General features: G+C 37.1%; 1 protein-coding gene across 2 annotated transcripts; it reads right to left on the minus strand.

Moving 5' to 3' along the window:
• Positions 1-1,926: 1,926 nt before the first annotated feature.
• On the minus strand, positions 1,927-13,547 carry Etaa1 (ETAA1 activator of ATR kinase). 2 transcript variants are annotated; one of them, XM_070004502.1, is made up of 6 exons: positions 13,126-13,547; positions 11,922-12,050; positions 11,593-11,669; positions 7,704-7,816; positions 5,509-7,454; positions 1,927-4,372 (listed from the first exon to the last, which is right to left on the minus strand). In XM_070004502.1, exons 1-6 carry the CDS (start codon positions 13,496-13,498, stop codon positions 4,266-4,268), a joined length of 2,745 nt encoding a protein of 914 aa, XP_069860603.1. In that variant the 5' UTR covers positions 13,499-13,547; the 3' UTR covers positions 1,927-4,265. The 2 variants fall into 2 exon arrangements, with proteins under 2 accessions (XP_069860603.1, XP_069860604.1); XM_070004503.1 differs by lacking the exon at positions 13,126-13,547 and adding an exon at positions 12,599-12,832.
• Positions 13,548-14,097: the final 550 nt, after the last annotated feature.

The raw sequence follows: 14,097 nt of genomic DNA on the forward strand, positions 1-14,097 counted from the left end.
AAGCAGCATCAGCCATTAGACTGGGGATCTGGTGAAACAAAAAATGAGAAACCTACCAGCTTGTTCAAGCTCTTTGAGAGTAGGACATCTTTTGGCTGTTGCTATATTCCATGGATCAGACTCCACAATGTGGACTCAGATCAGTGAATTTTTAGGGGGTGGGAGGGCTTCTGGTCTTTAGTCTTAGAATCAGACTGTATCCTTGGTTGCTCTTATTCTAAGGCTTCAGCTTTTACTTTAGCTTTTACTCTTTCCCTGCTCTGAGGCATTATAACTAAACAGGACTAGGGATGAGGCTCAAGTGGTTGAGAACCTTCCTAGCAAAACCAAGGCTCTGAGTTTAATGCCTACTTCCAAAAAAAAAAAAGGAATGTGAATTGAAAATGAGAAATGTGGATTGAAAAAAATGGATGCGAACACTGCTTATGCAAGTCCTGGATCCCAAAGTCCGGAGAATCTGGAGTAGTAGATGGTTAAGGATGGGAGAAAGGCATTCTAACAGAAGAAAGAATTTGCCTTTTCTCTTTTTTTAGTATTGTTAAGGCCATCAATTCATTGGATGATACCATCAAATTAGATAGGGACTGATCTTGCTAATTCAAATGACAGTCTTTTCTGGAAATACTCGTCAAACTCAGCCAGACACCAGTGGCTCACATCTGTAATCCTAGCTACTCAGGAGGCTGAGATCTGAGGATTATAGTTCAAAGCCATCTTGGGCACTAAAGTCTGTGAGACTCCAGAAAACTGGAAGTGGCGCTGTGGCTCAAGTGGTAGAGCCCTAGCTTTGAGCTGAAGAGCTGAGGAACAGCACCAGGCCCAGAGTTCAAGCCCCACAACCGACAGGAAAAAAAAATACTCATCAAATCCAGAACTAATATATCAGCAGTTAAGTACATTATTCAGCCAACTGAAACTTAAAATCAACAACCACATACTTATCGAGTTCTCATATGGTTATATAAAATTAAGACTCGTGAGATTTTTTTGCACAAAGAATCCTTCCCTATACAATAGTTAAGTCCTATAGATTCTTTTGAGTTGTGTGCATAGATGACAGTATATTCAATGGATCACAATGTATTTTTTCCCTTCATACTTGAGTACACCCCAACAAGGCAATCCTTGGCCCTTAACTCCTTAGACCCTTTGAACTACTTCACTCACTAGTTATTAAAGGCATTAGTATCAGAGTACAAAGCAAAACCCTATGGTGCCAACAGCCTGCCAGGGTATAAAGGCTGCCCTCACCTATGGCCACTACACCAACCAACCACAGACAGCATGTCCAGCTGATGCTGCATACCACAATCACTGCCCACCGCTTTGGAGTCACAGCTACTATGTTGAATCTAGCTGATCCATGAACCTCTGGCCAGCCTCTCAAAGCTCCACAGAGAGCATTCCAAAACCCAGGACCACTCTTACAAGCCCTACCATGGGACTCACTCTTCTTTCTTCTGACAGACGCCTATCTTGCTATAAGAGAACATAGCTAACTGCAAAATCAATAAGATTTTTTTTTCTTTTTAAACTATTAAGAAATCTTAGATCCAAGTCACTTTAGGTATTCATACTTGGATTTGTGCTCCACTTTAAAAAAAAAACTCCTGAATTAATAAACTTATTTTAAAAAATTGCAATTGTGTGATTCAGAGAAAGCTACTTGATAGGGTTAAAAGTATTATTTCATTCAGGGGTGGGAAACATCCAGCCCACAGGCCTGTGGGCTGTAAATAGCATGCATTATGCTATGGAACACTTATGTAAGGTTTACATTGGCTGCTGTAGCCAGCCTGCCTGTAATGATAATTTTGTATAAATGTTGTAAGTATCCAAATGGCTTTGGCAAAAAAAAAAAAAAAAGAAAAAAAAGGTTTCCCACTTCTGCTTTATTGTTTTGAGAAGTAAATGCATTAACTATATCAATATGTTTAGAATGCTTAAAACTATGCCTTGTAAATTAAATATTTAACAATATTACATAAGTCCACTAATTATAATTTTTCCCTTATTTGGCAATGAACTTTAAAAAAGCCCACAATGAGCTGGGCACTGGTGGCTCATGGTTCGAAGCCAGCAGGGGCAGGAAAGTTTATGAGACTCTTATCTCCAATTAATCTCAGAAAAAGCTGCAAGTGGTAACTCATATGGTACAGTGCTATAGCCTTGAGCAAAAGGAGCTCAGGGACAGGGCTGAGGCCAAGTTCAAGCCCTAGATCCAACAAGAAAAAAAAAATAGATACACAATGAAAGTAACAGCTACATAAAATCACTTATGAGTTCTGAGGAAAGGACAAATTTGGTGTTTCTTTGTGTTTGAATCCCACAAATGATAATGACGATCCTGGGAAAAATGATAATCATGATCCCATTCTGAATAAATTAACATACCAAGCAGCAAGGATTACTTTTAGGAGACACAGGTTATAGGCATTTCAATTTTTCTTCCAAATAAAAACTTATCTGCATTATTTCAGTTTTGTATTATTCATTCTTAGAAAAAGAATGTTACCTAAATCTATTCTTCTACTGTGTATATGAAAATACAATTTTCATGATGCACATGCCTAACAGGCAAAGACTATCTCATTATCATAGTCTAAGATAATCTGAATAGTGGGAACCACCATTCCATAGTGTTTCATATACTTCTCTAAGCCATTTAGAAAGAATACAGCATACTTATTAATGCCCTCTAGTTAAGACTTCTATTATGGGCTCCTCTAAATAGGCAAGAAAGAAAAAGGTTTGAAGAGAATTAATTAAAAGGAAAATTGCAGTTACAGAAAAACTAAAGAGACTCCCATGCTGAATCCTGGAAATACTAATCCTTTAAATAAAGCAAGAAATAGTGAGCAAATGTTCAATAGCTATTAATGTGGTTTTATAATTCTTCTATAAAATAATTAATATTCCATCAAAATATTTTATGCATTAATACGTGGAAGCAAATGGTTTAATTATCTAGGTGTTCAGAAACATTATTCTAATACAATACAGCTTTAACTGCTATTACTTTGAAAAAAAATCAAAATGTGTTCTCACCCACACAATTCAGAAATTGGTTCAGATAATATCTGAAGTTTTTGCTAAGTCTAAATGTTAATGATTCTACTATATAGCTAATCTACTACTTCTCAACTAGATATCTTATATTTTATCTTCCTTTTCTAAACTAGGTATTTTACATCAGTATTTTCTCTAAACCCAGTTTTCAAAAACAGTATTACATTTTAGAAATTAATCTTCTGACTAGAAATTGAAAATATAAATTTGCATACTAATAAACTTAAGTTCTTACCAAGAATTTACTAGAAAAATATTAATTTAAAATTCAATAATGTACAAATATAATAGCAACAGTTACTGAAAATAAAACTATAAAAATAGTCTTTCCTAATTTGGTTGAGATTTTATATAGGGGAAAAACATTAAAGCAGAAACTTAAGCATATATATGTAGGAGTCAAGCGGAAAAGGTCAGATAATGTGATGTCAGGAAAATGAACCCTTAGATGTGTATTTTAATGTTTTTTTCTTTCATGCATGTGTTTCTAACGCATTTATAAGATTATCTCTTTGTTGCTTTGTATGTCCCTCCCCCACAGTATAACCCCTGCTTTCACATATTTGATGTCAGTATAACTTGTGGAGGAGATGGGGAAAAACCAGTTGTTTAAGGATACAGGTGGACCTGTTGCAACAATGAGAAGTACAAGTTGTCATGTCCAAAATGAGCTTTACAAAGTCGGTGCGGAGGGGAGGGGGGGGAGGAGAAGGATTGGGATTGGGGGGGAGGGGGGAGGCTGGGAAGGGATGTGAAGGGTAAACAAAGGGTAAACAATGCTTGGTAAGAAATGTACGCATTATCCTGCCCATGTAATTGTAACTCCTCTGTTACAGTATGTTCACAAATAAAATTAAATTAAAAAAAAAAGAAAATTAAGCATATTATCTATTTTTTGATGATACTTTGCAAATCATATTTTAAAAACTCTCTTCTGTATAATCTCAGTACATAATTGTTAATTTGTCTGAATTTCCAAAACTTACATATAATTGCTTTCACGTATATATCCAAGGAATTTAGCTTTCATTTTCATTGTAAATACTGATTTATTAAATAATAAAGTCCAAACTTTATAAAGTCAGCATTACATTTCTCATAGAGAAATCCAGAAAAAAATAAAGTATTTCCTATCATAGATAGTCATCAACAAAAGTCTTCCAATCAATATTTCATTAAAGAAATTAAGTGGGAGCTCAGTTTACAGATGATGCCTGTGACTTGGCCATTCTCCGACCCAGGGCTTCTTGTCTTTTCCTCTGAATTTCTTCAGGAGAATACTTTCTATTTTTCTCCTCTTCCTCTAAAAATTAAACAAAATAAAAGCATGTATTAATTTTGTTGTCAATATACTCATTTTTAACATGCGATATAACTTTTGTTTTTTTCTTACCCAGATTTGCCATATTGGTTTGTGTACTGAATCACAGAATCCAAATACATCCATATAGATAAAATACATACATACAGATAAAACGCTTCAGGGTCAACCCACATCCCCTAACCTGATAGATTGGTTACTATTTGATAAACTTTTTTTATGATAAAAGTCAATTTTATTGGGAGTTTGTAGCTCATACCTATAATTCTAGCTACTAGAGAAGCTGAGATCTAAGGTTCAAAGCCAGCCTCATCAGATCAAGTTGAGATACTTATCGCAGATTAATCAGCAAAAAGTTGGAAGTGAAGGTATGACTTAAGTGGTAAAGTGCCAGCCTTGAGCAAAAAAGCTAAGCAAGAACTCAAGGCCCTGAGTTCAAGCCCTAACACTAGCATGAAAGTGAAATTCCATTTTGTTAAAAATTATGCTTGACTATCCACTGAAAGTAGGTTGAATATTCCTGAAGTTTTTAAATAACAGATATTTTAACAAAATAAATTATCAAGAAGCTGAAATGGGGATAGTAACAGAGGTTAGATGAGTGAAAAAGGGAATAGGGGACAAATATAGAAAGAATACTCAATATGTGTGTGTATGTGTATGTGTGTGTGATAAAAGAAATAGGAAATATGAAATGAGTCTCGTGGTAGGGGAAACAGGATGGAGAATAATGGGAAGGTGACTGATCAACACTGAGATGAACATATTCAATTGTATCCTCATATAGCCTTTTGAAGTTAAGAAAAATTAGTTTTAAAAATGATAACACATACAATATTAAAATCAAACACTTCAATACACACATCTAATATATAATTTTCCAGGAAATAACTCATAAATCATTCAACAAACACTTAAAGAACACTTCATTGCAAAGGCTGGAAAGTTTTGAAAAACATAAGACATTAACTGCATACTATGGCAAATTATTTAGCAAGAATCACTTTAAGAATTCTAGATAAACAACACAGAATAGTTTTTACATTGAAATACACAAGAAAAACTGGTTTAATCATCTCTGAGATGATACATCCTAAAGAAAATTAATTCATACATACCTTTGGGAGAATGTTTCAAAGTTCCAGAAAGTTCCAACGTCTGCTGCCAATCAGGCTCTCCAAGTAATGAGTTGACAGTTTTCCTTTTCTCCAAACTCTGTGTAGTTTTGGTAGCAGACATACTTTGTGCTATACAATTTTGATTAAATTGAGAAGGAATCTGAGAGTTTTTCTTCTTTGTAAATGTAAACTTTGATGATCTTGCAGGTTTGTTAATGCCATTATAAGCTTCATCTGTTATGGTCCAATGAGATAGCTGCTTAGTATTCCATTTTTTATTAGTAGAAATTTCTGTCCCTGTATGATCTGAACTCACATTCCAAGTTGAACTATTGGTATGACCTGATTTGGAATTATCCACTTGTATTGGAATACCAGTGTTACTCCAAGAGCCACACAGATTATTGATCTCATAATTGTTTTTTAAGTTCTCAGAGCACCTAGTCAGATTTGTGGCATTCAATAAATATGGAGAATTTACACAAATTTCCCTTTTCTCCATTTTCATTGATTTATTTATTTGCAAATTGTTCACTGAAGAGGTTTGCACTGACATGCTGCCCAAATGTTTTGACGGCACCAAATGATTGCCTGGTTTAGATGTAACAGACATGTTTCTGGCACCATGTCTGGAACTATTATTGATTTTAATACTTTCTGACATCTTGTTGTCCTTTATTATCTCTTGTTGCTGACTTAATCTTTCAATATCATCACATGCTTGATATAACAAATCATCATCCACATCATCTGCTTCCCAGGTAGTTTCTAACTGATGACATGCTTTAATAAGCTCATTGGTAAGAGATGGGTCATTCCAATCATCAAAGAAAGAACTCAGCTTTGATGATGTGTTAGTCTGATTTGGGTGACTAATATTAGTTTCATTATTCAAAGCTGCAGAGCCAAAAGAATCAATAGGTTCTTTAAATGAATGATTAAAAATGTTTTTCTGTTCACTAGGGTATCTTGTGTTCAAAGCAGACTTCTTTTCAGAAGCATGTCCATTAGAAGAGTAGTTAGTGGCTCCATGTTCTTTTACTTGGCTCAGAGTAGATGCAACTGCACAATCTTGAATTTTGTCTTGATTGTTTGGATTTAGTAAAAATCTATTTTTGCCAGACTCTATTAGTTCTCTGTTATGTGTCTTTGAAGGAAGGTTTTGTAATAATTTTGAATCTTTTAATCTGGCATCCAGATTTATATTCCTTCTTGCCATAGTTTTATCATTTTTACTAATAAAAGTACAAGTTCCCTTAGAATCGGTAACCTGGGCAGTTTTAGAAGGGAAGAGTTCAAGCATCTCAACATTCTGCATAACACAAGGTTCATTACCCAGTAAACTTTCCCAATCATCCTCAAAATCACTAGCAGTATACACACCAGTGTATTTATTAGAAACTTTTGGATCCTCAGAAGAGGGAGTCACATATGATTTTGTCATTTTGGGAACATCTACCTTAGAAATAAGTGATACTGGGATTTTATTTAGCAGTTTTTCTTTGACCAACATTTCATTAGTAATTTTTTCTTCTCTCGAAGCACATTGCTTTCCACAAGTAATATTATTGTTCACAAGAGCCTCTGACATATCTTGGCTCAACTGCCCACTACATTTCTGAGTAGAACCATCAAAAATGGCATTTAAGGCTGCTTCAGCATTTTGGTCAAATGGCTTCTGACTGCTATTTTGATCATTTTCCACAGGTATCCTGATGTTTTCATTTACTGCTTTCTTTATTATAGCATTATCTGCTTTGGGAATTGTACCACATAATGACTTCATATGATCTTCACGTTTATATAATGTCTCCATTTCAGAAGCTGGCTGTATAAAATCATGATTCTTTTTGCTTTGCTCTTGAATCACATCTAGCTCTTCCATATTTTTGTCAAATTGTTTGGCTAATTTCATAAGTTCTTTTTCTCGATTTTTTGTTCTTAACCTATTAAACAATATGTAAAAATTGTAACTAAGAAATGCTCTAGGACTAATTATAAATATTCAGTTGTTATTTAATATATTTTGATCCTGTTAGAACTCCCAAAATTTTAACACAATTATTCTAACTCCAAAAGTTCACATGGTAAAGCCAAGAAAATTTTACTATTTTGATGTATTCACAAAATCAAAACATTGTTATTAAATTATTGGCTTTAGTGAAACTCACAAAAAGTGAAAGGTCTAAACTCACTTTGTGCAGCTGATTTTTCCTCTTGATTTTTCTTTTGCTACACAAGGAGTACAAGGAATAGCAGTTTCACCAATCCACATACCCAGCATGGAGTCTGTTATTGGTTTTTCATCCTTTGCAAGAGAGAAGAAAAAAGCACCAGGATTCAAAAGCAAAATAAGAAAATTAAACCTACTGTGAATTATTTTTCTAAAGCAATAAATTCTGATGATGCTAGTCAATATACTCAAAACCAATGAGAGACTAAAAAACACTGATAAGTGGTTATGCAAGCCATTTAAGTTTCAGGCAATACAAAATATTCAAAATGAAGGTTTTAAAACTAAATTATTCACCCCAGTGCCAGTGGTTCACACCTATAATCCTAGGTACTCAGGAGGCTGAGATATGAGGATTATAGTTAGAAGCCAGCCAGGGCAGGAAAGTCCATGAGACTCTTACATCCAATAAACTACTCAGAAATAAACAAGTGGCTCTGTGGGTTAAGTGGTAAAGCACTAGCCTTGAGCAAAAAGAAACTAAGGGTAGAGCCTAGACCCACAGTTCAATTTCAGGACTGCAAGAAAAAAAATAATAATAAATTACTCATGAAATGTGTATTTAATACTATTTGTGTATGGAGGAATTTACTAAAGAAAAATTACTTTCTTCAATTGCCACAATAAAGTTTAAGAACACCTCTAAAATACTATGCTGGACACAAAGAAAATTCCTTTTTGTATTTATCTACTAGATGGTGAAAAGAACCCTATTAATTCGATTACTTCAAAATCCTCTATGAATCAACAAGCTGTTTCCTTAATTTTCACTGGAAATACTTGACTTTGGTTTCTCAATATATTCAATAAAATCAGTAATTTCTATTTTGGACTCAGTATTTTGTGTTTCAACAACAATCTGGAATTAAAGAAAACATTAACTATTGAATGGAGTCTTTTCACTTTTAAGTAATTTTAAATCCATTCAATTTCAGAAAATTAAATTATGACACGAGTCCTATGTATTTTTGTATATGGCTTGTGTTTTAATTTAAATTTATCAGTAACTACATAACAGATTGATTTCAAACTACAATCTAGGTGCTGTTTAAACTATCTAAACATATTTATTTCAATTCATCTGAAGTGTATACTATGTGGGGAGAAAAGAGATATATATCATCTAAAAAAAGTAACAATCCATAAAATTGTTACTGCAGTGGTAATGACTATCTAAAATAGATGTACAGATTTTTTTTTTAAATCCCATCTTTGAAAGGGGAACTGAATACGGATTTAAAGATAGCACTTACCTAAAAATAAACAACACAAATATTTGTCATTGTGAGAACATGACAAACTTTCCAAAAAGCTTGTAGGCCTGGGCACTACAGGCTCATGCCTATAATTCTAGCTACTTAAGAGGCAAAGATCTAGAGAATTCATGTTCAAAGCTACCTCAGGCAAAATAAATAAATAAATAAAAAGGACTCTATTTCAAGCAATGTCTAAGCACAAAGACCTAGGCTTGTCATCCCAGATACAGGAAAAGTATTATTGGTAAGAGTGGTGGTGAGACCTTGTTATCCCAGGAAGCACAAATGGGAAGATCATGGTCTTGGCCAACAAGAGCACTAAAAACAGACAAAAATTCAAGAAAAACCAAGACTCTATATGAAAGGTAGCCAATATAACCAGGTGCCAGTAGCTACTCAGGAGGCTGAGATCTGAGGATGGTGGTTCAAAGCCAGCCTGGGCAGAAAAGTCCGTGAGACTCTGATCTCCAATAAACCACTAGAGAACCAGAAGTGGTGCTGTTGGCTCAATAGGTAGAGTGCTCGCCTCGCCTTGAGCTGAAGAGCGCAGGGACAGCGCCTAGGCCCAGAGTTCGAGCCCCACAACTGACAAAAAAAAAGAAAAAAAAAAGGTAGCTAATGCAAGTAGAAACAGAGTAACAGAGTGGCTAATAGAGAGGCATGCCTAGCAAGTATGAGGCTGAGTTCAAACTCAGTACCACCAAATAACAAATACATAAAAGCTGTATTACTGCCAAAGATTTACATGATGCAAAAGTGCTCAGCTGAAGGTACTATTTACAAACAACTAATTTCATTTTTTTTCCTTTTAAAATTGTATAGAAGTCATGACTTGGGTACTGTTGCCATTTCTTCATGTGAGCTATTCTTTGTAGGTAAAGGATCTAACAATTTACTTAACTATCTACGTTTTTTTTTGTTTTTTTTTATCACTATTTAGGTTGGCCTACCCAAACACATTTTATTATGCTTCTTTCATATGAAACCCACAATTAATGAAGATCTACTGTTAACTTACGGAGTAAGTAGTATATCACAAATGCTACTTAACTAATGAAATGTACATAAAATGAATGTTTATGACATGTCAAGAATGGGATGTAAAGCTAGCAGCAAGAGAGTTGTTTTGGCTGTGCAAGTTGTAATTCTTGTATATTTTATAGCTAAGAAACATTTCATTCCTGTCTTCTCTACTGGATATTGTAATTTCTCATAACCAGTGCCATCCTGTTTATGGTCACCAGATATTAACTATCCTAAGAACATGTAAAGGAAAACGCCACAATTTCTTCAGAGAAGACACTTAAGCAAAAATCAGATGTACTGTATTTTTAGATGTATTTCAGATGTAATGTATTTCTAAATAAGGAAAAAAGAAAAAAAAAGAAAGAAAAGCTCAGCACAGTTTCATGCTTTGTAAGAATAACAGGCTTCATATGATAAATATTAGTTACTAGATTTCTTTGTATTAAATGACAAACATACTGCTATCTTAAATTCAAGAAATGAAATAAAAAATGAGAAATGAAATGAAAAAAATGTTTTGAAGATGGTTGTATTACAGCAAATAAACTGTCATAATTAATCTTACATTATATTTTTAATCTATATAATAATACAATGAAAACAATAAGGTAATAGTTTATGGCTGAATGAACTGAGGTTTAAGAGTTAAGTGATTTGCCTAGAGTCTCTCAACAGAAGCTATGAAGACGATGTCTATATTTAGGACTTTTACCAATTTAATGCATTTCTTGGTGATTCTGTAAGTTAGGGAATATTAAGAAGAGCATTTTCAATAAGGAAATGTTGTACTATACATAGTAAGTACACGCTAATAACAAAAGCATGACCAAAGTATTGTTACTGTTATTAATAACAAAAATACCATGTTAACAATGCTTACACGTATAACATTAAAGACAAAAATAAGCTTTAAGCTCTATCAAAAATCACTACTGTAAAAAAAAAAATCTAAAACGTAGGAAAATACATGAATCTGATACTCTGTATCTGCATGTTCCATATCCAAGGATTCAACCTACCACAGACTGAAAATACTCAGAATCGTTCAAATCTGCACACAACATGTACAAACTTTCCTGGTTAGTATTCTCTAAACAGTACAACATAGTAACTATTTACGCTGCATCATGTATAAGCAATATAAAGCTGTCTTCAAGCATATGGGCAGGGCTAGGATATACAGCTTAATGGTAGAGCTCTTGACTTAGCATGTGTGATACCCTGGGTTTGATTCCCAAAACTGCAAAATAATAAAGAGTATGGGAGGATATGCATAGGTTACATACAAAAACTATAGTTTCACATAGGGTGTTTCAGTATCTTCAGGTTTTAAAATCCATGGGGGTTCTAGAACCAATTGGAGGGATTACGCAAGTGCCAGTTTTATATAAAGTCCCTTTTCTCAAAACATGCTCTTCAGAAACAGAAAAGGTAAGTCAGCTTTGTTGTCCTGTATTTGAAAGAGAATTATTCAAAGCAAAACATATTTTTTATATAAATGAACAGACAAGTAGTTCACACAACTTTTTTTACTGTTTTAAAATAAACTATAAACCTAGTGACATTTACCTGAGGAGCAATACGATTAACAATATGTGATATCTCATCAGTATCTGTGATGTAAATCTGTTTTCTTCTTCCTTTACCTAAAGAAACAAAAGACATTTCTATAAATTCCAGAGCCCCCCCAAATTTAAATTATGTCACTTTTTAGAAAATGATTTTAATTAGTGGCACTCATATAACTATGCACTGATCGCATGTATTATCAGAGATAAAATAGCAGTCAAAAAGTATTCTGTATAAAAGTTGCTGAAGATACTCATCTGAAATCTTACAGTTAAATCTTAATCAGGTATCAAAAATGTATGCACATAAAACTATGGATAACAAATTACCTAACTGTTTTGTCAATGGAGAATTCTGATCCCAAAAGATATCGTTCTGTCCATCTGGATCCGTTGGAGAATTGAAGGTACAAGGTAATATATCCACTTTAAGCACTCTCCCTGGCGTTTCATATCTTTCTATATAAAATGATTAAAATAACAATTACTGCATTTTAAAACATGACTATATGATACTCTAACGTTAGTCACCTAAGAGCTTAAATTAGATTACCTCTTATAGGCCAACGTTTACGCCTCAAGAAAATTAACAACAGTTATTTTACCTTAAAATCTGCCTTAACCTTTAACACTGTAAATAGAAAGCATATGTAATTTGGTAGCCCGATTAATGTATGATACAACCTAACCACTTATGGGTAACATTTCAGAAATACAATGTATCTTAACAGTCCTTGTAAAGATCTTTTAGCCCCCTTTCACGAACCCTATCCAACCTACACTGCTTCCAAAAGGAATTCGTGATCCTTTCCCTGTTTTAGTTTTTGTCTAGAATCATTTTAAATGTATAGATACACATGGATATGCAGGTGTGTCTGTGTGGGTGTATACACACACACGTACATGAGCAAACCCAAGTTCCCTTTATGGGTGTAGATTAAAGGCATGTCACCAGAGCCATACGCTAGGCAAAGGCTTGCCCCCCCCCCCTCCAGTTCTGTTCTTACTGCATTTAAGTGGACCACCACACACCCCGGAGGATGAACAGGGCCCTAAGCGTCCCCACTCGGAGAACGGGACACCCCGGCACTTCCGGTTTCTCGGGACGGGGCGGGACCACACCGTGAAGACACAAGTCCCAGCTTCACCTTCACCCCAGCCCCGTTCCGCAGCAGGCCGGGGCACGAGAAGCCAACGGGAACCACGGAGCCCCAGGCCACCTTCGGGTGTGGGGTCACCGGTGAGGGGGGGGGTCACCGGTGAGGGGGTCCGCCGCCCCGAACCCCCCCGCGCTCCCCCACGCAACTCATCCCCCGGTAGCCACGAGCGGAAGCCTGGCCCCGCCGTGCTCACGATGGGGGGGGGGTGGGCGGCGTGGGGTCACGCCGAGGCCGTGGGGGCCGCAGGGGGTCACGCTGGGACCCGGGGTGGCGCAGGCCCCGCCCTCCCGCCGCCCCCCCCCCCGACTCGGCGGGGCACGGCCGTGCTGTGGGGCGGCCGCGCCGGGCCCGGGCACCCGCGGCCCTCGCCTCACCCTCGGCCTGGCCCGGGCCGCAGCGAGCGGCGGCGGCGGCGGCGGCCACCGCACACCCGGGCGGCGCCGCTCCCGCCGGGCTGAGCCCCGAGCCCCGGGACGATCGCAGGCGCCGCCGCCGGGGCTCGGCCACCCAGCTGCCGTCTTCAGCCGCCACCGTTGGGCGAGGCGTGTTCTTGAGGGAGGGGCTGTCCCCATATTTCCGCCGCCGACTCATCCTTCCGATGTCCACCCTCCACCGGCCGTTCGGATCATATTTTTGCAACAGCAGAAATGAAGTAGCAACAGTACAGACGGGACTAGGCGCCAACGGACGCCGCCATCTTGGCCGGTTAGGACGCGCGCGCAAGAGCCTGCTGCTGATTGGCTGCATCCGGAGGAGAGGCGGGGCCTGGGCGGGCTCCCTTCCGCCCCTGGGACCAGACTGCACTACCGAGGGGGTCTGGAGTCACTAGGGTTAGATAGACATGTGGGAGTGGCGGGGGGTGGCCGCCCCCTCCCCCGCTGCCCCCCCCCTCCGCCGCCCCGGCCCAGGTCACGTGAGGAGAAAGGGACACTACACAATAGCGGATCTTTACTGAATTTGCAACTGAAGTCACTCGTTCCTTTCATTCCGATCTTGTGGACTTGGGGGATTTGTTGAGGCAATACCAGGTATGCCTCAGGAGGAACAAAGCAATTCTTTGTAGGTGCTATGGTTTATGCATGTAAATATCACTACAAATTAATGGATACAGAGTCAACCTTCCCCTCTCGGTTGTGTTTTACAATAGCATGAGATAAATATGGCTAAAAACTTTTTCATGAGCCCAACTAAGACATGTATATTACATAAATAAATAATTAATGAACTTGGAGGTGATAATCACAAAAATTAGATATAGGGTGTGACTAAGGATCTTCTCTTCAAGCCATGGCCTCCTGATATTACAATGGTATTGGCTACTGGATGAATGGCTGTGTCAAGCAAAC

Source organism: Dipodomys merriami, unplaced genomic scaffold, assembly GCF_024711535.1.
Source record: "Dipodomys merriami isolate MVZ:Mamm:240054 unplaced genomic scaffold, mDipMer1.0.p SCAF_63, whole genome shotgun sequence".
NCBI classification, from domain to species: domain Eukaryota; kingdom Metazoa; phylum Chordata; class Mammalia; order Rodentia; family Heteromyidae; genus Dipodomys; species Dipodomys merriami.

Bases quoted from the DNA above. Each gene is read 5' to 3' on its own strand.
- Etaa1 (XM_070004502.1), bottom strand. From the start codon at position 13,498: ATGCAGCCAATCAGCAGCAGGCTCTTGCGCGCGCGTCCTAACCGGCCA. The intron at 12,051-13,125 runs GTGAGGCGAGGG...CATTTTATATAG, and splicing joins CGGCCCGGGCCAGGCCGAGG to AAAGATATGAAACGCCAGGG. The intron at 4,373-5,508 runs GTATGTATGAAT...TTTAATTTTTAG, and splicing joins TTTGAAACATTCTCCCAAAG to AGGAAGAGGAGAAAAATAGA.